The sequence below is a fragment of the Gymnodraco acuticeps genome, unplaced genomic scaffold (genome assembly GCF_902827175.1).
Source record: "Gymnodraco acuticeps unplaced genomic scaffold, fGymAcu1.1, whole genome shotgun sequence".
Taxonomy (NCBI): domain Eukaryota; kingdom Metazoa; phylum Chordata; class Actinopteri; order Perciformes; family Bathydraconidae; genus Gymnodraco; species Gymnodraco acuticeps.
In genome coordinates, this window is record NW_022989970.1 from 622846 (window position 1) to 650716 (window position 27871).

At 38.5% G+C, this 27871-nt stretch overlaps 1 protein-coding gene across 2 annotated transcripts in view; it reads left to right on the forward strand.

The window, feature by feature from the left end:
- Positions 1–1971: 1971 nt before the first annotated feature.
- Positions 1972–27871, forward strand: part of LOC117542923 (growth hormone receptor-like) — a 29875-nt gene continuing 3975 nt past the window's right edge. The window contains exons 1-11 of one of the 2 annotated variants that reach the window (XM_034210807.1): positions 1972–2202; positions 8953–9040; positions 15655–15790; positions 18129–18295; positions 20855–21021; positions 21424–21562; positions 22515–22650; positions 23768–23946; positions 24745–24923; positions 25029–25173; positions 26836–26929. In XM_034210807.1, the coding sequence (XP_034066698.1) occupies positions 8962–9040; positions 15655–15790; positions 18129–18295; positions 20855–21021; positions 21424–21562; positions 22515–22650; positions 23768–23946; positions 24745–24923; positions 25029–25173; positions 26836–26929 (1421 nt within the window). In that variant the 5' untranslated portion in view covers positions 1972–2202; positions 8953–8961. Of the gene's footprint in view, positions 2203–8125; positions 8280–8952; positions 9041–15654; positions 15791–18128; positions 18296–20854; positions 21022–21423; positions 21563–22514; positions 22651–23767; positions 23947–24744; positions 24924–25028; positions 25174–26835; positions 26930–27871 lie in introns of those variants that run through there. The other variant, XM_034210806.1, reaches the window with a different exon arrangement.

Sequence of the window (27871 nt, forward strand, 5' to 3'; positions counted from 1 at the left end):
GATGAGTAGGTGAGACCGGTCTGAAGGAGGAAGGTTTAGCTTTGTCCTGAAGGAGACGGGAGGCGGGTTGCGTGTGATCATCTGCAATGACAACTGACAGGGAGGAAGAGCAGGCATTTAAGGAATTTAGCATGTGCAGCTATTGGCTGCTGAGGGGTGACGCCCTCGTATTTGATGAGGGGGGAAGGGAGCCATAGAGTGACGTGTAAGTGACTCGTGTTAGGTCTTCCTTATTGAACTTGCGCTAAAGCTTTCATTAGTAGAAGTGCATTCCTGAAGTGCATTTTTTTTAAATTGTAGGTCTGGCTCACTGACTTGCTGAACTCAGATGAAAAATAATCTCTTCTTCTAAAGCTGTCAATAAACTGCAGTCAAAAGTTGTGGGGTTATAATGACACGGAAAATAGTTATATGATTGAACTTTTAAAACATGTTGGGGTTTTTTAGGACTGTTTCTAATATTTATAGGCCGCATGTAACAGACTTGTAAGAGACTAGCCGGCGAACATACAGTAGTTGGGCATTGAGAAGTTAAAGAGACCAATACTTCTCTCAGGAGTTTGTGGCATGCTAGTGTAAGTATTGCAATTACATATAGCCTATCATGAGGCCAGAAACACAACTCCAACTGTATCCTAATGTCTGTCCTTGTCTGCTGGTATGTAAATAGACCGCAGTTTATATCATATTGACTTTAAGAGTTGTTTTGACAGCTTGTTCCCACCACACTGCCACTATATGACATGTGTGACTGCATGTGTCTCTGCCTGCATGTGTGCTATGCAAAGCAATTGTGTGGGTGGTCCTCACAGGCTGTCAAAAACAAGTTACTGCCATGTGAGAACTACATGTACCACAGACTAAACCTGACCTGTAAAGTGACTCCCAGGCTGTGAAATAACGCGCTAAACATAGCAGTTCCGTAATATGTCAAAAGACTAGTAACTAAAACCTTATATTATTTTAGGTTATTCCTTTCATTCCTTTAGATTGTTCCTCCCTTTCATCTGCTTTCATTTCGGTACATGGAACTAGGAACTTGTACTTTACTATAGAGGCTCACATCCTCATTTTAGTTACTGTTCATACAGTATAACATACAAGTGAAAATATGAAGTACTTTGAACATTTCCTCTATGCTGGACTGAATTTCCTCCAATCCATTTCACAATGACACAACACAATAGACAATATTGAACTTTTTTTTTAACCAACGTTACATTGTGCATTTTGTTACTTTGCAGATCTAGCAAAACTACTACTTTTTTACAAGATACTATTTTGAATGCTGGACTTCTTCTTCTACTTCTAGTTATTTAGGATGATGGACTTATGGACAAGCTTTAATGGAATGTAACTTAATACTTTTACTCAAGTTCTGTACAATTTTGATTTGTTGTTTCTACCTTACTTGAGTATTTCCATTAATGGGATTTTAGTAACCACTATTCTACATTCTACTACATTTCTTCCACATCAGTTACTTTGCAGATTTAGATATCAATACAAAATGTATATATTTTGATATATTGCATAACATTTATATCGTCAAATGTGCTTTTTAAACTGTGTCACTTAAATCAATTGAAAGCTGTACACAACTAAAGCCATAGCATTTCAATTAAAAACAATAAAAAAAACATTTCTATATAACAAAATATATAATAATAATAGAAAAACAAATAGAACAAAATGAATGCTGAATTACATTTATCTAATTAGACTTTAATTATTTAACAATCCGAAATGATTCCTGGAGATCTGTTGGGCGTTATCCTGCAGTAGCCAGACACCACCAGCAGAAGGCGACATTTCTCTCTTACTCGGGAACAACAGGCTGGCTGCTTCAGCTGCAAAAACACGCACACTCGCGCACACACGCACACACACACACACACACACACACACACACACACACACCACACACACACACACACACACACACACACACACACACACACACACACACACATAAACACATAAACACACACGAGGAGAACAGTGAGCAGGCGTTTCTTCGACAGCGTCACCACCCTGCATGGAGCTCGGTTTCCCGGTTGGTTTTCCAGAGAGTGTCGGCGCTGTGTTCAGAGGGATTGTGGACTTCATTTGTGAGTGAGATATTGAAATGGTGTACCCGGTTTTGCAGGACCTCGTGTGGGAGCTGTAGGACGGGAGCAGACCGCTGTCCACTTCACCACAGTGAGTTACTTCACGTTTGTTTAGCATGTCCGTGTGTTTACGCTGCTGTATGCAAACCGACAGTATCCTACACTGACATCCTCCTGACAGTGGATACTTCATTATATATTGTATGTGATGGTATCAGAGCATTTTAATCTACATATTCCTTTATTAATCTTACAACATCTCAGACAGCACTGTGTGAAAAACAGCCGAAACTGTGATAACAAACTAATTGAACTGCCATTTCTGTGAAGTAAGCCTTAATGTTGTCTATATTTGAATATATAATATACTAGCCTCTTGAGTTTTAAATGTTGCAAGTGGATCTGAACTTTAACATTAACTTATATGAACATTGTGCATTTAAATCTTATTTTTGTCTTACTACTAATATATAAAATAGAGGATTTAGCTTCTTAAAGCATTTTTGTTTCTCATGCACACTGTTCAAACTCTTTCTCTTTATATCTATATATATATAGATATAAAGTATTTTATATATGTCGTTTATATGTGCAAATAAATAAATAAAGTGTAGTCTATAGTTGGTCAAGCATGGAAAGCAATTATAAGTATTCTCATAAGTGCTGTTAAGTGTTAAGTATCCAAGGGGCCATAACGTTTAATTTGGAGGGACTTGCGTAACCTTAGTATGTTGCAATTTTTAAGGGGACATTTGTTTATATCCTAGAAAGAATACTATTACCCCCTTGATGCATTCGCTAATTATTCAAGTGGTTGCTCACAATAAATCTATCGTCAAAAATAAGATAATTATTTGTGTAACATGCACTTATTCAAGCTTTCTTTTTTTCTGTCTCATATGAATATCTTGAGGAGGAAATAATTGAGAAAAACCAGACATTTGAAAATAGTTTGAAGGTTCAACACATTGTTATGCACGGTTAAGACTCCTGCTAACACTTTTGAAATCACAGTTTATAAGGTGCTAGTTTGTCAATAACACTGTGCTTAGAGCTTGTTATGCTGTCCCCATGGGGCCAAATCAACAATGACTGTAAGGCGCCAAAGTGACTCAGTACTTCAAATTCTATGTTCTTTGGCTTTAAACGACCCTCCCTTCAATTATACAACTATGTTCTTTCATTGATGCTGCATTCACACAATGCCTAGTTAAATATTACTTAAAATACTGCGACAAATGACCTAGATTCCTTTTACGATTACGACTTACCAATGCCATCATACAGCAGGCTCCCAAAATAGTCATGACCGTTGTGTTGTCAAGTCAGAGAGCAAGGTCAACATGGATTGTATAGGACTTTTTTATTTTTAGCCTCTTTGGAGAACATGCGTTGTGTAGGCTTGTCTTTCATGGCTAATCTAACATAGATGGAGCCATTAGCCTTTTATTATCTGTAAACCAACATGACTGTACAGTAGTTTAGCCTTTTAGAAAAAACAACTGTTTATACCGTCAATGTCTGTTTGCTTCTCCCCTATACGCTTATTTTCAGTTGCAAATGTGTATTTCGTGCCCCTTGATGTGTTTTTATGCGTTAATGTTCAAAAAGCTCTTTATTGTCCTCATACTGCCTGTGCTGCAGCACCTCTTTCCACCCTCTGTCTGAAACCAGAGCCCAGTCTGCTCTGATTGGTTATCTGGCTGACTCTGTTGTGATTGGTTGGGGATGTCCCGCCTCTTAGCCTACCATATATACAATGTGTCGGAGTGCAAGCAAATAGAAGCACAAGTCAAGCGCAATCTCATTAGGATACAGAAGTACAGCAAACACATGGAGGCGTTTCAGGCAGGGGTGGAGTGTGTTGGAGAGAAACTCCCTCTGTAAAGAACTTTGGGATTTGACCCTTTGCAGACCCACCATACAACACACCACATGAAAGGGAGAACCCCCAATAAGCATAATCGTGCCTCTGTAATCCTCTGGTGGGGGCTGCAACTTGTGATCAACAAGTGTTTCAGTATCAGCCAATTCTGGTAATCAGGCTAAAAAGACAAGCTTTACATTTGATTATACAGGCCACATGTTGGCCTTTGTTGGACTCATTTTCAAGCAGAGCCTCTGCAGATTAATTCCATACCCAATACACTATGATGCATTTAAAATGGGCACAATGTGAGATGAATATATGTCTGTTATCTTCTCTGCTATCCTTGCTATAATTAAGTTTCTGCTCTTTTTTGATTAGAAGTAGAGAGGGAGAGACATTCGAGGACAATGCTGTTTTGTGGTTTAAATGACTCGCAGATATAAATGTATACAAAGAAACAGAGAAAAACTAATGAACCAAGTGTACTAGTACGTTCCCCAAACTCTATGACCTTGAGTTTGTTTCTGGAATCCACACCTGTTCATCCAAAAATAGGCTGTATATATATGAGATGATATCTGCAGCTATGAAGGGAGTGTAGTTTGTTCATGTGTCTTATCAGTGTAAATGTGTGTCTGTTATCAACATACCAACTATTGTATACACAGATTACAGAGTCAGAATGCCGTGACTACAGCAACGTTTGTGTTGGTGGAAGTGAGTTATTGTCTTTCCCTCACTTGGCCCGAGCAATGCGAATATGTCTAGTTATATATTAAGCCCTCCAATTCACCTGACACAATTAGGGACAGATTAAGTGCCTGACCGAAGACCTTTGAGGCCAAAATAGATAATGGAAAGAAAATAACCACAAATGATTTACTTATTTTACAGTCTAGGATTAAAGAAACGTAAATGTAATCCTTTAATTGCAAAGAGTAAACATCACTGGAAATGGTATTATTATAATAATTCGAATGACTGTAAATCAAGCAAGTTAAAGATACAGCAACATATTTAGACATACATTAAGAAAAATGTGTGTGGATATTAATAATATAAACACTTATATCGAATAAAATGAACTTGTAACTGCTACATAAGAATCTATTAGGGATCTTTTGTTTGTCTCTATGACAAAAATGACTGTTTTTATAAAATGTGTATGAAAGCTATGAGGAAGAGCAAAGATCGATTAAGCTTTATCTATATTGCGATACTGCATGTAATCAGGGTCAGTTAATACCAGTAAATATGTTGTATATTGAGTCCTGTACATATCAAAATGTAGCACTTGTGCTTGCAACAGCCTGGGTTTCCCCTCCTAGAAGAGATTAATATTCAATGAAAGAGTTGTTCACGCAGTTTAAATACATCGACAACTCAATACATCAGAATTAGAATCCCTTTATTCGTAGCAGGGAAATGTATGGTCTTGTGTTCAGCACATTTTGGCACTTTGGCTTCCCCCTTTATAGTCTTACATATATAGTTTACATATCAATATGTTATAATGATACCTTTATTTGAATCTTCCATAAAGAAATGTTGTTCACAAGGTGGGGTCATGAACATGATACCTCAATGATCTTATCCATTCTGACGTATGCTCTACCTTCAAAAAACACCTTCAGGGATTGTTCCTATGTGTCTGGCTGTTGACACAGATTTTTATGCTATTAGGTCATTTTATGTTTCACTCTAAATCCGTTATTTTTTTGTGAGTAAGGAGGCGTCTCCAAAACAGATTATTCAGCATTTAGGACGTTTTTGTAGAGGATTTGAATAATGAATTGGACAAATACCGGGTAAATCCTAATCACTAATTCACAGAGGGTTGAAAAACGCTACCTCACAAAATGAAAATAACACGAATCCTGAATGAATCCCTAGCCAAGGCTCAGTAAACAAGATCCAAACAAGGTCCAAAATGTAGTAAGGATGGATTTCACAATGTGCTGGCAGGAAGCCAATCCTGTTGGCTGGAGATGTATGTCATGGTGAGAACAAAAGTGTTCTCTTCAGAAAGGAAACGCATTATGATCCCACGCAAATTATATGAATAAAACGTGCTCATAATCTAAATAGGACCCTCCTAGTTAAATTACAAGGAAAAATATGTGAATTGTTCGAAAACTCTAACTTCTTTGTACGTGTTCTTGTTTGCGCTGAAAAGTTATATTGAAACTGGAAAAGGATTCAGAGAGTGCAGAACTTGTGAAATATAATGCATATCCTCTTATGTAAAGTGTCTTTGAGCATTAGGAAAGGTGCTATACAATACCATGTATTATTATTATTATTATTATTATATGATTCTGATCTATTCATAAATGTTCCATGGCCATCGACCTTTCAACAAGTGCCATGAAAAAACAAACTGAACCAAAGAACATAACCTCCTGAGTCATTGGATATTTTGAAATGATAACATTATGAAATAACACAAAGAAAATTAATCTGAAATACAAGGCAAGGCAAGTTTATTTATATAGCACCTTTCAACACAAGGCAATTCAAAGTGCTTTACAAAAAATGAAAGACATTAAGAAAATGGCATTTAAAATCAGTCATTAAAAAGAAAAGCTAATAAAATAAACATTAAAAGAAAAAAATACATGGCAGTCAATTAAACATTAAAAGAAAAAAGTACATGGATAAAAGTTACAGTGCAGTTTAAGATATGAATAGTTAAATTAAAAGCAGCGACAAAAAGAAAAGTCTTCAGCCTGGATTTAAAAGTAGTAAGAGTTGCAGCGGACCTGCAGGTTTCTGGGAGTTTGTTCCAGATATTTGGAGCATAATAACTGAACGCTGCTTCTCCATGTTTAGTTCTGACTCTGGGGACAGAAAGCTGACCAGTCCCTGAAGACCTGAGAGATCTGGATGGTTCATCATTTAGCAGTAGGTCAGAAATGTATTTTGGGCCTAAACCATTCAGTGCTTTATAGACCAGCAGCAGTATTTTGAAATCTATTCTTTGACACACAGGAAGCCAGTGTAAAGACTTCAGAACAGGAGTGATGTGATCCACTTTCTTAGTGTTAGTGAGGACTCGAGCAGCGGCGTTCTGAATCAGCTGCAGCTTCCTAATAGATTAAGACTAAGAACAGACTAAGTTAAAATTGAAGTTCAAAGAATAAAGTAATGAAGCATATACTTGAAAAAGTCATACTAAGGGTCATTTTTCATTATTAACCAATCTGGTTATAATTTGTCTAGATTAACCAATTTCTCATTTGGTATGTAAAAAATGATATTTTGCAATAAGAAAAAGACAACGTCAACGATTGGATGATAATCAAACTAGTTGTTGACCATTCTCCTTCGATTGCTTCATCGATTTGTATTTGTATTTATTTATAGAAGGACCATGCATACAAAAACATTAATCTCAGCAAAGAGAAGAGATGCAATATGCCAGATTATAGCTAATAGCTCATTTCCATCTGTGGTCCTCAGACTGGTTCATAACAATCAATAAACAAATAATAACATTGCATGATCTCTATCAGTCAAACAATTTTAAAACCTGATTTAAGTACAGCTCAATAAATTAATACATAGTACACTTGAAATACACTTACATGATCTCGGTCACTCAAATAATTACAAAGCCTGATTTAAATACAGGTTACGAACATAATACTTAGTACACTTCAAATACACTTAAATAAAATATCTAAATTATAGCATGACAATACAGTTCAAATAAAAAAAAACTCAGATTACAGTGTAATTAAAGTTGGCATGACTGGTTGCTTTGTTGAGAAATCGTTGAGTTAAGGTTCAAGCGTTCAAAAGTTCTGAATACTTTACCATAGATCATATTAGGGCTGAACGATATATCGTGTCATGGCGATAACCGCGATATGCGCATGCGCAGGGACGTGCGATTTTATTTTTAAAAAAAATGTCATTTTTTTTTTTAGGGCGCCGATATTAAGTAGGCAAATTAACTCAAACACGTCATGTTACAATTATTTTTGCTGTTTGCTACAAAAGGAAAACTTGCGCGGCTCTCATGTCAGGGGTACTTGAGTGAGTGACATGCAGGCTCTGCATGCACAGCAAACCACCAATCACAATCATTCTTGATCAGATCACAGCAGGCCCCGCCCCGCTAGTTTGCAGACCATCAAAACACCGGTAAAAAATGAGCGAGGCAGAGGAGGACAATACCGGCGAGAATGAAGATTTACTTCCAAAAAGAAAAGCAACATCTGCCATCTGGAACTATTTTGGATACAAAAAGGTTCTTCTCTTCTTCATTCACAGATGAACCCCCTTATTTGAGGGTAAGCAACCTTTAAGGTATGATGAGTCAACCAGTTAAGATCCAGACGTCCTTGACTAAAATCCTTCATCCGGTTAAATATAGTTAAAAAAAACGCAATATATATCGCAGGGGAAAAAAATATCACAATGTCAGTTTTTTTTCAATATCGTGCAGCCCTAGATCATATCAACTATGCTCTAAATTATAAGGGAAATTATACACAAATGTCTTCACATCAAGAAGTCAACTGTATCTAAAGCATCAAAAACTTTTTCAAATCCTTAAGCAGTATAACTTTACTGTATTACACACATTCAAAGACATACAAGGGGGTCTGTACACTGAAACTGAAAGATTGACAATCAAGTTGACTTTGACGTATTAGGTTCGTGTCCTAAAGAGTCAGGTATTTAGAGAAATATTTGCATAGTTCCTCCAGCTGAATGTTAGGATGTAGAATAACAGATAAGCTGATATGCACTGGAGCCCGGTTTACAAACTGGAACATTACGTTATTTGTTGAATGTGTTTATATAAAGCACTGGTTTGATCCTGGGTGTACCTAACCTCTCATCTGAGAGAAGTTAAGGAGTGTTTAATGGTGGTAGTGGGCTGGGCCTTCATTGGCTGTGTGGTGCAGCTGGGTGGACTGCACGGAGAAACTAACTATACGCCACATGTTTTCTCCACAGCTCAACACCATGACTGTCGCTCTCACCATGCTCCTCTTCCTCCTTCACATCTTCACTGCTTCAGCGCAGGAATACGCTTCTGAGCCAGGTATGTGTATGAATATTTATGAGAAGTTTCGATTTTTAAAGCATTTCTTGGCATTTCAAGACATGATTGCATGATGCAGATTTTGAATTATTGTTATTTTATATCACATATTGTGTTATTATGGTTGCAACTTTTGTGGTTGGCATTGATTTAGATTTGTTTAACTTTTCTACACATTTTTAGATGTTTAATTATCTTTGATGTAGTTGGTTGGCAATTACAAGTTGCGCAACACCAGATAAAACCCTTAATAGACAACAGCCCAATTTGAAAGCGCCTTGAATAATACAAAAGATGTCCAGTTGCAATGTTACTGTGTGTTGCGTACTGATTTGGCATGCAAATGAATATGTGTTGCACAACAGCAAAGCCCTCCACACAGAGCGAGCAGATTTTCTAGTGAATTGGCTTCCCAGGAATTCTGGAGAGTAGAGAGTACTCCACTGTTGAACAATGGGAAGCTGTTTAGAGTGTCGCGCCCCCCCCCCCCCTTTTCTCCGTAACAGCCCCTCAGTGGTAATAAAAGACTGTATTTTCGCACACACAGGTTGTATTTTACCCAAAGATACACACGGTCTGCATTGACCCTTAATGTCACATGGGGACATCCTGTGCTTGTCACATTACATAACACTTGTAGTGTACTTCAGCTTGGTGTTGACAGATGATGTGTTCAGCCTGTTCTCCTGCCATTTACTTTTATTCTGTTTTTCTTTTTATGCTTTACGAACAAGGCAGCCGTGTTCTGAGAGGCATGTCATTTCCCCCTGTAGCGTAACAAGCAAGTGAAAGCTTTCAACTTGCTGCTAATTTGTCCTTTGAACTCAACGGTGCCTCAGCTCTGCATGTTTTTTACAGACTCGTGCGCTACAGTTCGCCAACTTTGAATACCCTCCAGATTTTTCGGAATCGCTGCATTCACATCTCAAAAGGAGTTATGGAAACCAATGTGGTGACAATTTGTGGTAGATAGCTTTTTGGTATGTAAAATGAAAAACTAATTATCTCAGTATTTATAAGAGACGTAATGTATCTTGTAGACAGAGCTTATGGCTGGCTATGTCTTGTTTACGTTTGTTTAGTAACGTTTAATGCTTTCAACACTTAATTCTCCTTTGCGTTATTTGCTTAATTAATTGAGTGACGTCCAAATACTCTTGCTGGGGAAGGAGTGCTAACGGCTATAAAAATTGAATACACAATGTACCTAAAAATGTATTTGAGGCATGGGAATTAGCCTGTGGTTGCGGCTAGCCTACTGTACCTTTCAATGCTCTAATCAACACAGGTTGCTGCTAGCAACAACCCAGCTGTTTTTGTTGATAGCAACTTGAATGTATAGGAAATGCTTGATTATAACTTATTTGAAGAGTTGGGTCTTACAGATTGATAGTTGTGCGTTAAAGCTTGGTTGAGTCACATTTGAGAAGCTAGCAAGTCTAAACTAGATTTTAAATGTATAAAACTAGAAAACTCTGCCAATTTTGCCAAACTCTTTCTAACGAAAGTAGCTAGCAGCACCATCTCAGAATGTTGCTAAATCTAACGAGAAGAGGTCAGAGCTGTCTTCTTCTCTTAGTTTCTCTTTAAAGCATGCACTCAAAACCCATTTTGCGATAGTGGAACAACAAGTACAGGATGGGAAGATCGAGGGGAAATTGTGCACCATTTAACAGATCATGGATGGGATGTTCTCTGCGCAAGATTAAAATAAGCACTTTTATACTAATAAAGGACTGGCTTACCTAAAGCCAGTTGAGTAGCACTTGAAATGTTTGGCTCTATGAAACCTGATGTACTTATATGATTCTGTTTTCTTCAAGGTTGTGTCTTCCTGGTCGAATGTACTTATTGTAAGTAGCTTTGGATAAAAGCGTCAGCTAAATGCAATGTAATGTAATGTAAAAGATTAAAATAAATAAATGCACGACAAGGTCTAACCCGCCTTCATTTGTGAATCTCTCGCAAGATAGTTACATATTTACCTTTTAATGGTTACAGTAAAGCCAGTCTGGGTAAACCTTTCGCAAGGTTTCTCCGATGGGTTTTCAATTTAGACACAACCACTTGGCACTAGCTTGATGATTGGATATTTCTTACTGAAGATCATCTCTTGTACTATTTTACGGACATTTCTAGGTACTCTGTAGAAAATGGCTCCAACTTTAAATCCACTGGACGCTCAAGATTTAATTCGACAAATGAAATAGTCCCTGTAGGGGGAACTTGAATATTCTTCCTCACCACCTGATTACCACTGTATATCATCCAGGAATCAGGACATTGCCTCTTGACATTGCTTCTTGATGTGATTATGAGGTCATATTGCCGCTCCATACATTCAGGCATACACAAGCTTGTTATGTTGTTAGACCTTGTTAGTTAGTTGTTAGTAAAAGGTTCCCCACATTACTATTGAAAGCGTTTGAAAGCTCTTAGCCATGGTAGGAAATGGCTTTTTCTAAATACAGAGGATGAGGTCTTTCCTCCTGAGAGTGCACTGATTGATGTCCGGACATGTGCTCACTGGAAGACATTAATGAAGGCTTGCCACCTACATACTGAGCAGATGTTAATAGATGCTATAATGGAAATACAGATGACAAAAACAATAAGCTGCCTCTATAACATACGGCATCTGCTGTATGAGTGAGTCCTTTTAAGGAGATTAATAGCTGCTATTTCCTGCTCCGCTCGAATTTGTTCCTGAAAAGGAAACGCATGCGGTCTTTTCAAAACAGATTGAGCGAGGATGTTTTTGTTTCACCCTGAAATAAACTGTCGGCAGCATTTAGAGAGATTCATGCTGTGAGCATGTTTACTCTGTATGCGTGTGACCTCAGAAAGGGGAGTCCTGTAATGACAATATGTTGCAAATAGATATTTTCAATCTTGGAAATTGTGTGTGTGTGTTTTTTGGCTCTGATGGCTGTGTTCACAAAGTGCTTGGCTGCTGCCGCTCACATGTTTACTTACACCAGGGGTGAACTCTGTCTCGCGGCTGTTGAGCAAACACAGCAGCGAGCGGAAAATGTATGGTTAGCGAGTTGATTTAGTTTGTGAAGGGATACAGGGCCATTCATAACTTGACAAGGAAGGACAGCAAAAATAAAGACCTTAACAATACTTGATGAATTGTTTTGTGTATCCACCAAACAACAGCTAACCCTATCAGCTCAATATGTTATATCAGGAAACTGCTGTTTGTGTAAAACCAAAAGTAAAGGTTGACTTAAGTCAACTTACGTTAACTCTTGCCCCTTACATAAGGTAATTAAATGATGACATATGTTATGTTACATAACATAAATACTTAAAATTACCCAATTTATGACCATTTACTACTGAAGTAGGGTTTTTAACAAGTAGTAGTAGGGCTAAATGGGACCTATAATTATTTACAATCAAAAGTAAACCACAATGCTTCCAATCCACACTTTTTTTTACTGGTTGCAAATATAGACCAGATTTGTGTGATATATATGTGATACAGTACACTTTCTAGAAACTCATGTAGGTAACCATTCCCATATACAATCCTCAGATTTATATGTATGTGTTTGACAAACCTCTATTAATTAAAAGTATAATATAAACTGTATGGCAGAAGTTGGATGTTTTCTATTGTCATATCATACGTATTTATCAATTGTACTACTGTAGTTGCTGTCACACCCAGAAACATGTTTAATAAATCAAGTTGACACACACACATGCACACACACACATGATGAGGTGAGACATGTCAATGCCCGGCATAGCTGAGTGTCAAATAGATTTTTCTTTTAATCCTGAGCCAAGCAGAGTTCCGAGGAGTCGGGAATCTGGTAAACAGGTTATTTTTAACCTGTTCCTCCTTTTCCCTGAAGCACCCTAAGCGAGCCAGAGGTTTTAATGGTCGCTCTGAGCACTGCCTCTCAGCTGTGAAGGAGCCATCTTGTGCTCGGCAAGCATGCACTCGTGTGTTCTTACATGTTGATTTCAGCAGCTGCTGTCCCCAGAATCATTGATTAGGATCCCTACTGGTAATACAATCAGCAGCCCTGCTTAATACAAAAGCACAGTCAGCTATTTGTTTAAAGGGATAACTTGTCTACATTAGACAACTTTTCCATTTCAGATTTACAGTTTATTTTATAAATTCAAATATGTAAATTAGTTTTTTTTTTTTCATATTGTCAAATAATGTGGACTAACCTTTGAGTGGACATTTCCTTTACATTTAATGTCTCTTTATTTATTTTAAACTTTATTTTCTTTTTATAAAAACCTTCCCTATGTGTATGACCATCAGTCAACAGCATTCTAAAAATGGTAGTAATTTACAAATATTTATAATTTATTTTATGGCTGTCATGATAAGGTTTTCACTATGATGATTGTCTGCAATAGATTTTTCAGTAACAATATTTTCTAAATGTTACTAAGAGAGGACCTATTATGTAGTGCTGGGGGGAAACGATTATTTTGAAAACGATTAATCGGGCGATTATTTGATCGATTAGTCGACTAATCGAACGATTATTTTTCTGTTGTTAAATTCATAAAAAACGTAATGTAAAAAAAACGTAATGTAAAAAAAAATGTTTTCACGATACTGTGTCTCAGGGGATCTTAATATTTAAGAACCTATTAATGTATTATACCAGATTAACGGAAATAATCTCAGCTAACTGACGATACAAACCATGTTTACCAAAACAAAACACAAGTCTCATAAGAAGCATCTAAATGACCCCTGAGCGAAAAATGCTAACGGACATTGGCACAGAACTCAAGATAAAAGTACCCTTATTACTTATCGTAGCTGCACATACAAGATATCCGATTAAAGCTGAGACTCCACAGATTATGTAGGTACATAGTATCATCACTGAGTGATCCGGACTCGCGACAGGGGAAGCAAATACAGTCATCACAACACGTACCTTCACAGAGCTTCTAGGGAGATCGTCTCACCACCGTAGCTGTCAATCTGATCAAAATACGTGTTCAATGGCATTAAAATGAGAAAAAACGCGGCTGAATCGGTTAATCCATAGGTTTTTAACGTCTATGTATAAAAAAATTATTGAATTTATAATCCATAATTCCATTTTAAATCGGAGAGCAAATGCTAGCTGCTAATGGTTGCCACCACAGCTAGCTGCTGCTTCCGGTCAAGCAGCAGTCTCAGTGAGATATAAATATATAAATATCTTTGCGTTTTGGACTAACTTTAAAATATTCCCATGCTTTTGAAGACCTAGGGCGAGATGTTTTCGTTTGAGGGCTTCGTGCGCAATCCTGTGAGGAGGAGTTGGTAGCCGTTTCAGTCTCCATTGTGTTAGAAGTGCGATTGCGAACTGCTTGTTGCTTTGGGTGACCCACGTGTGTGTGGCGTCATACAGTCTATGGTGGCGACGCGTCGACGCGGAAATATGTCGTCGACGATATTTTGAAGTCGACGCGTCGCTACAGCACTACTATTATGCTCATTTGCAGGTTCATATAAGTATGTAGTGTCTCTACTGGGACATGTCTCCATGCTTTAATGTTCTAAAAGCTCTTTATTGTTCTCATACTGCCTGTGCTGCAGCATCTCTTTTCACCCTCTGTCTGAAACCAGAGCCCAGTCTGCTCTGATTGGTTAGCTGGCCGGCTCTGTTGTGATTGGTCAACCGCTTAGAGATATCCTGACCCTTAGCCGATCACGTACAATGTGTTGGAGTGCTAGCCAATAGAAGCACAAGTGTTACTTAGGGATGTCACTATGTTATGGAAGTAAACAAAGGAGACCAATGAAGGTGTTTCAGGCAGTGGGGGGTAGTGTGTTGGAGAGACACTTTTGGATTATAGCCTGAAAAGATGTACAAAAACCTATATATCACACTATTAGGGTGGCGAAGTCCATAGGGACTTGGCTTGGCAACTGGAAGGTCACCAGTTCAAGTCCCGGAAAGACCAAGTGCTACCGAGGTGTCGCTGAGCAAGGCACCGTTCCCTACACGGCTCCCCGGGCGCCGTACATAATGGCAGCCCACTGCTCCTAACACTAGGATGGGTCAAATGCAGAGAAACCGTTTAGTTACATAGTACCTGTATTACGTAATGACAATAAGTTGAATCTTCTTCTTCTTCTTCAATAGGAAAGGAAAAACCCCAAAAAGCGTTATAGAGCCCCTTCATTTGTTTGGCTTTGAGAGTGTGAAACTCCCTACAGACAGACAGACAGACATGGTTTGGGAGCTTAGTCTGCTGCGAGGAATCTGTAGAAACATGCTCTGTGTGCACACATGGGTTGAGTTTACGCAGCTAGTAAAACTGGTTCCAAGGAGTACTTTCTGTGCCTTCTTTGAGTTCACAGAAAGCAGATTCCACGACAGCCGTGGTGGTGAACTCTACCACCGCAGCTTTAATTTGAAGAGCAATAAAAGGACTTCCAGGAAAAAGCTGACGTTTGCCCTGTGGCTGCGATGCTCACAGGGTTTAAGTTACAGCTACTATCCTCTCCCTGGAGCACAGCCATGATTTATATGAGTTGCACCAGAGAGGAGAAAGCGTCATACATCTTTACAGTTGGAAAATAATTCGATGTGTGCTTACTTTTCTTCCCCTCCCTCTGTTCCCTACAGTCCTCCCCCGGATAAACCCACATTTCACGGGCTGCGTCTCCGCCAATTTGGAGACTTTCCTCTGCAGATGGAATGTCGGCACTTCCAAGAACTTCTCAGAACCGGGAGATCTCCGCTTGTTCTACAAAAACAAAGAGTAAGGGGAAATAATGATTACAGAAAATGCTCTTTCTGTGAGTTTAAGCAAACCAAGGTCACACATTGAAAAATGGGAAAGAGATAAGAAGAGGCCCTTTTCTTTTGAGTTCATCCTCCTTTCTTTCTGATAGAGTTCGGGTTCAATAACGTAACCATTTAAACAAAATGCCTTTTAAACAATATGCAATAAATATTAAAAATACAATAATAAGTGTTGAAATGTTAAACCTACATATATATTTGTGTTCTTATCATTGAATGAAGTGCAATATTGTTTGATGCAGCTAATAAAAGGACTAGGAAGAAACAAAAAGATATACAAATGGATTGCATGTGAAGTCAGTTAGTAGTACATACTGTATATTTCTGATATCAAAGAAGGTGCAGATGACAGAAATTGCACTTAAGGGTAGAAGTACATTTACTTTAGCACGGTTAAAAGAACCTCTTTCTCCACCTGTTCTAGCAAGGTCACTGCTTTTACTACTCACATGTGCACATGGTTGTGTTCAAGCGTTATCTGCAATATGGAGCACCTGCTCACTCAGTTGACAAGGCAAGAGTCCAGTTCAGGTTTACACTTAGCTGTGAGATATTACTATATCTGAGGGCATGGTAGTGTTTCTAACAAATGCCACGTGAAACTGCCACAAATCTGCTGATTCTCTGTCTGTTACTTTAGATGAAAATAAGGAGCCACTCCCCACGCCCCTCTGAGAGAGATTTGGTTAAAAAGTACACAATGGTGCTCTAGGACAGTGGTTCCCCACCTGGGGGGGAACCACTGAAGATCGCAGAGGGTGAGCCAGGCTTCAGATGATTTGAGGCCAAATATCATATTTAGACTTTTTTTTTTTTTTTACATATAATTGTACTGCAATACATGATTGTCGCTAAAAGCCTTGTCTCTACATTACAATAAAATATAAAAAATAATTGATTAATTAATTTGAATACAAAATCAAGTTAGTAGCTATTAAAGGCATAAAAAGACAGAAATGTATAATTGTTTCTTTAATATAAATGTTTCTTCTGCCCGTAAAGTGTCCAAACCGGGCTTGTATAAGCGCATTTAAAAAAACATAGTCATTGTCCATGCCGGTTTCAGTTGGATTATTTGTCACAGTTGCTCCGATCAGATCGGTCTCCTCCATTTTGTAGATTATTTACGACTTTTGAATCCACATAAACACATCGGCAAAATCCGGCTTATTTTGAGCATGTGTTTTAAACAGTTTAATCCCTTTGTGAATTGTTTCCACTTCCGTCGTCCTTTCATTTCTTCATTCAGCGGGAATCCAAATGAATGAATCCTGAGTCCAATAACCATCAAAGTCACTCCAATAGTGCTCCTTAATTACGCTTTCATCCTCCTTTAACACAATACATCACATTCATCCAGTTTGTGACAGTAGTTGTAGCATTTTTGAGACTTTGAAACCCATGTGTGTGTGTGTGTGGTGTGTGTGTGTGTGTGTGGTGTGTGGTGTGTGTGTGTGTGTGTGTGTGTGTGTGTGTGTGTGTGTGTGTGTGTGTGTGTTGTGTGTGTGTGGTGTGTGTGTGGTGTGTGTGTGTGTGTGTGTGTGTGTGTGTGTGTGTGTGTGTGTGTGTGTGTGTGTGTGTGTGTGTGTGTGTGTGTGTGTGTGTGTGTGGTGTGTGTGTGTGTGTGTGTGTGTGTGTGTGTGTGTGTGTGTGTGTGTGTGTGTGTGTGTGTGTGTGTGTGTGTGTGTGTGTGTGGGAGGTTCTTGGGAAAAAAGGTTGGGAACCCCTGCTCTAGGAGGACATTCAGATGATAAGGTGGGGGGGGGGGTTACCTTAGTTGCTGATTGGCTAATGGTTACACAAGACAAAAAATCATGATGACATCATAAAGTGGCCAAAATCTGATCAGCTCATTTTCAGACAGGTTTTTATAGAAATGGATCAGGACAAAAAGAGAGAGAATCTTTGTTCCTGAAACTTTCAGAGTCTCTTTCCACAGAGGGGACACATGTTGATGTAGAAGAGACATGAAGAAGAGGGGACACATGTTGATGAAGAAGAGACATGAAGAAGAGGGGACACATGTTGATGTAGAAGAGACATGAAGAAGAGGGGACACATGTTGATGTAGACGAGACATGAAGAAGAGGGGACACATGTTGATGTAGACGAGACATGAAGAAGAGGGGACACATGTTGATGTAGAAGAGACATGAAGAAGAGGGGACACATGTTGATGTATAAAAGACATGAACAAGTGGATTTTGTTCAATAGGGGACCTTTTAAAGAAGATAGAATACAATTCTTCTAATTTTATAACAAATGTTGTCTTCCCCCCCCCCCCTCATTGCAGACAGGCTAAAGAGTGGATGGAGTGTCCTCACTACAGCACGGACACGCCAAACGAGTGCTTTTTCAACCAGAGCCACACATCCGCCTGGTTAGATTACCGAGTCCAACTGCGCTCGAGGGATCAAGACATCATGTATGACGAGAACCGCTTCGAACTTCAAGACATCGGTGAGTGAACTGCACGCCTGTCACGATCCAGACAGGAAGTTGATAGAAAGCAGAATATAAACCCATGTACATATTGAAAGGCAAACAATACGTGTTTTCATGCACTAGTCAATGTTTAGAATTATGCATATTTTGCCACCATGATATTCAATCAGTTAGTATTATTACATATAAGTACTTCAATTCATTAGACAAATGTTTTCGTTAATCACAACAATAATCTTTGATAACTCATGATTATCCAAGTTTCAAAATGCTAGTATTTACTATTGTTTTTAGAGGAGGAAAACAACAATTACTTGTTGGTGTTGTAATAAAGAAATGCATGCCAAACTGGTAGAAGAAATCAGATGGGTTTTTTATACTTTTATTATAACATCTGAGCCTAGTTTTGATGATATTTGAATTCTTTGCATGAAGTCAAACAGAGAATAAATGGTCTTCTCTGTACATTGATGAGGATATCTGTTTGTAAAATGTAAGACTTTTCACAGGTAGAGTCTTGTATCAAATTTCACAATACATATCTTTAAATGCCTTTTTCTGTAAAATCATGATTTTTCTTTAGCCAGAAATCTCCACTTCAGTAGCACTTTCATACATCTTACTTTCCAGATTCATTCCTATCCATATTCTGAAGGTCCATGTATCATTGATAGCCTGATGTATATCACATGTTGTATTCCTATTCCTAGAAACATGGAGAACATAGATCTTCTTAAGTGGCTTTTGAATATTACTTGATGTATAAAGAAAAAGAAAATCCCTGTGTAAGTAATCAAATAGAGACATTTTCATAGTGATACTCCAAATAACATCTCTCCACCACCCATGTTCTATTGAATGAATCCATGAATCCTTATGTGTAAGCTGTACTTACTGTATACGCAGTTTTGTTCCAAAAGAGTCTTGTTCAATTGCTGATATTAAAGGTCCCCTATATATACTATTAGGCCCTTTTCTTTTGAGTTCATCCTCCTGTCTTTCTGATAGAGTTCGGGTTCAATAACGTAACCATTTCAACAAAAGGCCTTTTAAACAATATGCAATACATATTAAAAATACAATAATAAGTGTTGAAATGTTAAACCTACATATATATTTGTGTTCTTATCATTGAAGTGCAATATATATTGTTTGATGCAGCTAATAAAAGGACAAGAAGAAACAAAAATATATACAAATGGATTGCATGTGAAGTCAGTTAGTAGTACATACTGTATATTTCTGATATCAAAGAAGGTGAAGATGACAGAAATTGCACTTAAGGGTATAAGTACATTTACTTTAGCACGGTTAAAAGAATCTCTTTCTCCACCTGTTCTAGCAAGGTCACTGCTTTTACTACTCACATGTGCACATGGTTGTGTTCAAGCGTTATCTGGAATATGGAGCACCTGCTCACTCAGTTGACAAGGCAAGAGTCCAGTTCAGGTTTACACTTAGCTGTGAGATATTACTATATCTGAGGGCATGGTAGTGTTTCTCTCTAACTGAATAGTAAGTGCATTGCATTATTCTATATTTTTTGTCAATAAATCCCACGTGAAGCTGCCACAAATCTGTAGTTTCTTAAATAGACACTTGAAGCTAAGTCCAAAAGTGAGTCAATCTCATGTTATATGCCCATATTTAAAGGTCCCCTATTATACTGTTTTTCATCAATATATTACAGGTCTCAGATATATACAAACATGTCTCTGAAGTGTTTGGCTCCAAACACCAAACAGATCATTGCAGCATTACCCATAATCCCCTCTGTTTCAGCCCTGTTTCCAAAGTGCTGATTCTCTGTCTGTTACTTTAGATGAAAATAAGGAGCCCCTCCCCACGCCCCTCTGAGAGAGATTTGGTTAAAAAGAACACAATGGTGCTCTAGGAGGAGATTCAGGTGATGTGGGGGGGGGGTTACCTTGGTTGCTGATTGGCTAATGGTTACACAAGCCGATGCCTTTATGACATCACAAAGTGGCCAAAATCTGATCAGCTCATTTTCAGACAGGTTTTTATAGAAATGGATCAGGACAAAAAGAGAGAGAATCTTTGTTCCTGAAACTTCCAGAGTCTCTTTCCACAGAGGGGACACATGTTGATGGAGAAGAGACATGAAGAAGAGGGGACACATGTTGATGTAGAAGAGACATGAAGAAGAGGGGACACATGTTGATATAGACGAGACATGAAGAAGAGGGGACACATGTTGATGGAGAAGAGACATGAAGAAGAGGGGACACATGTTGATGTAGAAGAGACATGAAGAAGAGGGGACACATGTTGATGTAGAAGAGACATGAAGAAGAGGGGACACATGTTGATGTATAAAAGACATGAAGAAGAGGGGACACATGTTGATGTATAAAAGACATGAAGAAGAGGGGACACATGTTGATGAAGAAGAGGGGACACATGTTGATGTAGAAGAGACATGAAGAAGAGGGGACACATGTTGATGTATAAAAGACATGAAGAAGAGGGGACACATGTTGATGTATAAAAGACATGAACAAGTGGATTTTGCATAATAGGTGACCTTTAAAACTCTTTTGTTTTCGCCTGCAGCGCGCCCAGATCCCCCGGTGGGCCTGAACTGGACTCTGCGAATTGTGACCGACAATAACTATGACGTCATTCTGAGCTGGAAGCCGCCTCCATCTGCAGATATGGGATGGATAACGCTGCAGTACGAGGTCCAGTACCGCAACGCCATCTCTGACCAGTGGAAAGCGGTAGGTGTTTGACACTTAATTCCAGCACCAGACACTTTTTACGCTGCTATGGACAATCTGGCACTAATGTACATTCCCAAAGATATTGAAGTGACTGTTATTTTTGTATTTATTGATTGTTGTGTTTTTATCTTAATGTGTGCATATGTAAACATGTGTCTGTTGATTGTGTATATATAGGATATACATATTATATTTTTGTATTCGGGATTGTGGGAAACGGCATTTCGATCTCTCTGTCTGTACACACAAACTGAAAGATTGACAATAAAGTTGACCTTGACTTTGATACATTGATTGTGAATGTTTCTTAGAAAATTAAAAGGAATGAGATAAGATGAAAATAAGATAATTTAGCTGTTCCACTTCCTCTGATGTTCAAACCTTGTTTTCTTACCACAGGACGGCCTTTTGAAGAGCACATATCACTCTATTCTCGGGTTTCAAACTAACGGCAATCATGAGATTCGGGTTCGATGCAAAATGCTGGCTGGGGAACAGTTTGGGGAGTTCAGCCAGTCTGTATTTGTACCATCTGAAGGTAAACACTCACTGAATAAAGTCTGGATGAAAAAAGCTGTTATGAAAGTGTTTTCAATTGTACGTTACACCCCAGAGGCTGCAGCTGAACGTCCTTGTCACCATGAATAAACCTTTCAGTGTTCCGGCTAAGAGTTTATCTAACAGCCCCCTCCATACTACTGCTGATCATCTGAATCACAAAATAAAACAAGAATCATGTTCGAGTATTTGGCTCTATGATCATAGTAACACTGAACAGTTTATACTGAGTGAATCCAACCACATATATGCCTAAATACTCCTAAAAATGTAAGCCATTGTACTTGTCAAAAAAACGAACAAATAAAGGCATAGTTTGGATTATTTGAAGCAGGATTGTATGACTTACTTATCCATAATCAGCATACTGTAAATCCTACAGTAGATGTGGGTCAACATTTTGGGGTTACAGGGTATGGCAAGCAGTTGGACCCAAACACAGAAACCAATGGAAGCCATGGTTGTGTATACATGTGTCAATTCACAACAGTTGAACATAAAGCATTGTACATTTTTGCCTCTTTAAAAGAATGAAATGTTTTGTCACGGCTGGAGGGCAAGGTAGACAGGACCCAAATGCAGAAGGTTGGTTGAAAATCAAATAATCCTTTAATTGCAGAACTAGGCCAGGCAACAAAGTAAAATATGGCAAGGCAAACCATTAAATCCCACAGAACAAAATCCTTCCAACGACTTCAAGACACACAAGACTAATCCCACGAACAAGACACAGGTGGGGAGGGAGGAGAAAACACAGGGGCACAAGGTGAACACAATCGGGTGATCAAGCGGGAGGGAACACAGAGACAGGAAGCAACAGACAAGACTGGGGGTGAACACTTTTCAAAATAAAACAGGAAACCAGAGACAGATGTTTGACGGGACAAAATAAAACAGGGAAAACTAATATGGATGTTTCTCTCCCTCTGCAGGTTTCCCCCAGGAAAACCCACACCTCACGGGCTGCGTCTCCAACAATATGGAGACTTTCCGCTGCAGTTGGAGTGTCGGCACTTCCAGAAGCGTCTCCGAGCCGAGAAACCTGCGCTTATTCTACATCACCAAACAGTAAGGAGGAACACTTTGATAACCGAGCAATGCTCTTTCTGTGAATCATAGGAAATGAACGTCCAGATAAAAAACGGAAAGAAATTTGAAGATTTTTTATTTTATTTAAAGTGGACCATGCTATATTTTAATAATATATTGTAGGGCCATTTTTCAAAATACCAAACAGATCATGCATTTTAGCCATGCCTCATTTCGCTCTATTTGCTCTTTTTTAGCCCTGTTTTTGCAAGGGCTGAATCTGAGAAGTCTTCTTCGCTGCTTTTGTGGCAGACTACAGCGCCACCTACAGGCCAGGCATATGTACTACAGTCTCCAGCGCTTTCGAACGGCAATGGCCGTGGCTGTCTTCTCCTGATAGGTGGAGAGTTGCCCATATAGGCGGAGCTCCTCGTTTCTGACGCCAGAGATATTTCAAATCTGTATCAGATCCGTTGCAGCCCCGTTTTTAGAGATTTGGGTACGGAGGAAAAGAGAGGGTTTTGTTTTCTGACACTTGGTGACACTTGGTGACACTTGGTGAGTTCCCTATATGTATGTATAAAAGACGTACAAAAGTGAATTTTGCATGATAGGTCCCCTTTAACTATTCATGCTAATGTGATAATTTCAGCAAATGTAAAACAACAAATTGATGGGTAAGTGACTTTAGAAATGCAAACCAAAAGCTTCAAATTAATGGAGAGGGAAAATAGTTTCTCCCAAACTGATTTGTCCAGTATTTTCAAACAGGGAAATGTATTTGTTTAAATATGTATTTACAGATTTTGTTATGATCTCTACCACTCCCCTTAGGCCAAATGTTCCACGTTGTCTGCAAGATATCTCGTGATGTAATTGGCAGAGTGGCATAAAATGTACTGAGCAATGACCCGCCCCCCCCAGAGGATATATACTTTTTATTTGAACAACCCCATGACATGCGACTGAGAATCGCATTCAAGGCAGGCTTACATTTACATAAAGCTCCACTACTGGTCTTAGAATAATCTAATATATATGTGTCTGTAAAATATTTAGGAACTGCTTCGAGTAGATTATCGGACTGAACAAAGTAATTCCCGTCATTTCCATGCAGTTTTTTTTTTTAAACAACTGGTGTCTTCCTCGTTTGCAGACTCCCCCACACTCCTCCTGTGGAGTGGAGGGAGTGTCCTCACTACAGCACAGACAGGCCAAACCAGTGCTTTTTCAACCAGAGCCACACATCCGTCTGGTTAGATTACCGAGTCCAACTGCACTCGAGGGATCAAGACATCATATATGACGAGATCCGCTTCGAACTTCAAGACATCGGTGAGTGAACTGCACGCCTGTCACGATCCAAACAGAATGTTGGTAGAAAATAAAAACCCATGCAAGACTTTCGTATCAAAGGATTTGTTTGCAACCTGGTAAAGTACCCATGCTTTTGTCCATATTCTCAGAAAAATAAATACCGTTTTTAACTGGCGTTTGAAGTGAAATGCGTACACCACTGTTTTTCTTTATGCTAATGCTGCTCAGTGGTGTTCTTTGTATGCTTGTAGACTTTCATTGGTTTTATAAGTAAATCTTTCCTTGGGCTGGTTCTTTGTAATCTGTGCATAGACACTATAATTATATAGATATTTGTCCTCAAGGTTAGACAGATCTAGGCCTGATATTGACAGAGATGATTACTATTCCATTTTAAAACATCGAGAAATAGCTCTGTTGACCAATCTGATTGATCTTGATGGTTTAAAAAGTGTGCGTGTCTTTTTGAATATTGCATATTAACTGCATTTTTTGCTCATTCATCTGTGGTGCTTTACTGTTGTATTTTTCTGTGTATTGATGATTATAATGATTATCTTAGCCATGTCACTCTTAAAAATTACATTTCATATCTAAGTAAGACTTTGACCTGGTTAAATAATGGATATGTATATTGTAACATCTTATTTTAGACTAGTGGAAAGATACAGACATTTTAAAAAGTGTTCCAAAGTTTAGCATCCACATCCCATGTATTGATTGAATGGATCTATGTGTACGTATAGAGTTTAGTTAAAAGAGAAGTTTGTTGATAATACCATGCTGAGGATAAAGCTTCTATTTTTTGGCCTGCAGTGGAGCCGGACCCTCCAGTAGGCCTGAACTGGACTCTGCTAAATGTGAGTGTGACTGGCACTAGCTTTGACATCATGCTGAGCTGGAATCCTCCTCAATCCGCCGACGTGAAGATGGGATGGATGACGCTGCAGTACGAGGTTGAGTACCGCAACGCCATCTCTGACCAGTGGGAAATGGTGCGTGTTATATTTTAGTGTGTGAATTACAACTAAAAATGTACAACCTATGTACATTTGATTTGAAATATCCGACTATAGACTGATTGATCTACTTTTTTACAGGTCGACCTTGTGAAGAGCACACGTCGCTCCATTTTTGGGCTTCAAACCAATGCCAATCATGAGATCCGTGTTCGGTGTAAAATGCTGGCTGGGAAACTGTTTGGGGAGTTCAGCGAGTCTGTCATCGTACACGTACCATCTAAAGGTTAACACTCACTGCATTCAGGCTGACCATAATTGCTTTTATATACGTCTTTCTACATTTTAGCTGTGAGGCTGCAGCTGAACGTCCTTGTCACCCTGAATAAACCTTTCAGTATTCCGGCTAAGAGTTTATCTAACAGCTCCACTTTTTCTGCTGAGCTTCAGAATCATAAAATGAAAAATAGTTTGTTGATGTTATGTAGTTATCCTTGTGATCACACACACACTGTGACCAACATTTACCTGAAGCAATGCAGAAACACAAGCAAAAAAAAACAAGCAGAAGAGCAATCAGTTCAATGTTTCCCTTTTCTTTTAAAGACATAAGACAAGTCCATATCCCGAAAGAAAATTCAAGTGAATCCACTTTAATTAATACATTTAAGATGTACCTCCATTTGTTGTACCTAAACTAAGATGTCCACCATAGATTGTGTTTATTTATGGATAAAAACAGTTACCAGAATTATATCAGTTTAGAGTGTTAGCTTGCCAACATTTGTAAACTTGCGGTCGATGGAAAATGCTGGCCGATTTGCAGATGTTTGGTCATAAATCAAAGTATTTGGGCTGACAAAAAGATAACTGAACTCATGAATTGAATGAGTTCTGAATTACATCATGAGACATTTCAGTGGTGGACTTACTGAGTGACCAACCATGCAGCTAGCATCGCTTAAAGGTCCCTTGTCATGCTTTTCCGGTTATTACCCACAACGTCCCGCCAACACGGCACCCAGACCCCACGCAGCATTCTCATCTGTTTGTCATTGCTGGTGTCATTTTCTGGTTGCTAGCAAACGCCATTGTAACACATAATCACACATCAGAGCACAGTGGGCTCATAGGGAGGGAGGGGGGGGGGGGAGGAGCTCCAACAAGCCGTGTAGGACAGAGAGTGAATACACATACTATACAGAGATGCTGTATGAGAAAACCAATGTGATTTAATCCACTTCATTATGTACCTTTTTATTGCACTACATTTATTTGACACTCATACTTACCGGCTATTTCCTGCATATAAAACGGATGACATTTTCTATATGTACAAAAAGGTAAATAAACCCAGTTTTTTAAAAAGAAAACTGTTTCCAACAGTTTTTAATTCCTCTGAAATGTATATGTAAGTGATAAAACTAAATAATATAATATTCTATAATAATATGATACTTCCAAAAGGGCCATTCTGCACTCAAAGTACAACATGCTTTTAATACCTCTGTACATATACTTAAGTAACGTGTAGAATTCAGAACTGTTACTTATAGTGGAATATGTTAAGACAAAGGTACTTTTACTTAAGTTAAAAGTCTGAGTATTTTTTCAACCTCTAATGCAGAACACATCTTATTATTTGATTACCGGATAACTATTTAACACAACCGTACTTAATTCAATCCAGCTTTCCTTTAACTGGAGGAAGCCAGGTGTCTTCAGGTCTAATACAGGTTCTCATAAAGAAACCTCATAAAGTAAATGTGAGGACACTCTTTCATCTGTCTGGAGTCTGAATAAGCGCCTGAGTCATTTCTTTGAAGCAGTTTCTGTCTCAAGGACTGAGCCATTACGCAAATAAGAGAACACATTGAACCAGCAAAGTTATGTAAGTCAGTGATTTGATACTTTGATGTTTTATATTCATTGAAAATGTCCTTTTCAGTGGTGTCTGGATTCCCAGTGCTGGCCTTGCTCATCTTCGGGGCCCTGTGTTTAGTCACCATCCTGATGTTGGTTATCATCTCCCAGCAAGAAAAGTAAGTATTGAGCAGTGTCAGTGTTTCTGTGTGGGAACGGCACACTGTGGGCTGTGGACCTCGATAGGCTCGCTATTCAAAAGTGTTGAACATGCTCTGCAATGTTCGTACTGATGTCTGAAGTCAAGTCTGTTTTTTTCTATTGCTTTCTTGTTATTTTGTTGTTGTTTTTTTACTAGGATCCCCTTTATTCGCTACCCCATGATCCCAAATCCACACATACACAGGGTATATGCAGGAATCCTGAAGTCAAATGTAATACCTTTTAAGACCCTTTCCATACATTATAAGACCTCATCGCTACTTCGAGTTCTAACTGGTTACCTTGGCGACACACTTCCTTCCTCCTTATCTTCCAACCGTTTGGACGCAGACTTGCATTTCCCCATAACGATGTTGTTTAACAACCGGCGTAAACGGACCTTGGCGCGCTATCAAGCAGTGAGCGTGCGATGTCCTGTTCAGATGACGTCAAACCCAACGAGATGCCATAAATAAACTACACAGAATCACACTACACACCTACGCAATGATTACATTCAGGCAGACTGTAGAATACAACCTCTTTGGACCATTTATATACTTATTGAAAACAAGCTACAAAATGTAAAACCTTGGAAAATGCCGTTTAATACTTTTTAATAGCCTTAATTTTCGCTAAATTGATTTATCAACTTTTAATACTTTTTAAGACACCCTGAAACAACTTGAGAGCAATGTTAATGATAATAACTTTAACAATAAACAGAAACTAAAAGAAATAAAACTGTTTCCAGTCGAAGGAGAGATCTCACTGGCAGAAAAAAACATAATAAAAACAGACTTGATTTAATTAAACAAGATCTGCAGGCAAAGTTTATACAAAGACATACACCAGAAAACTTTTTACAGTTCATTCTATAACGAACAAATGATTTCTGTACTAATTTTCAAATAATAAAA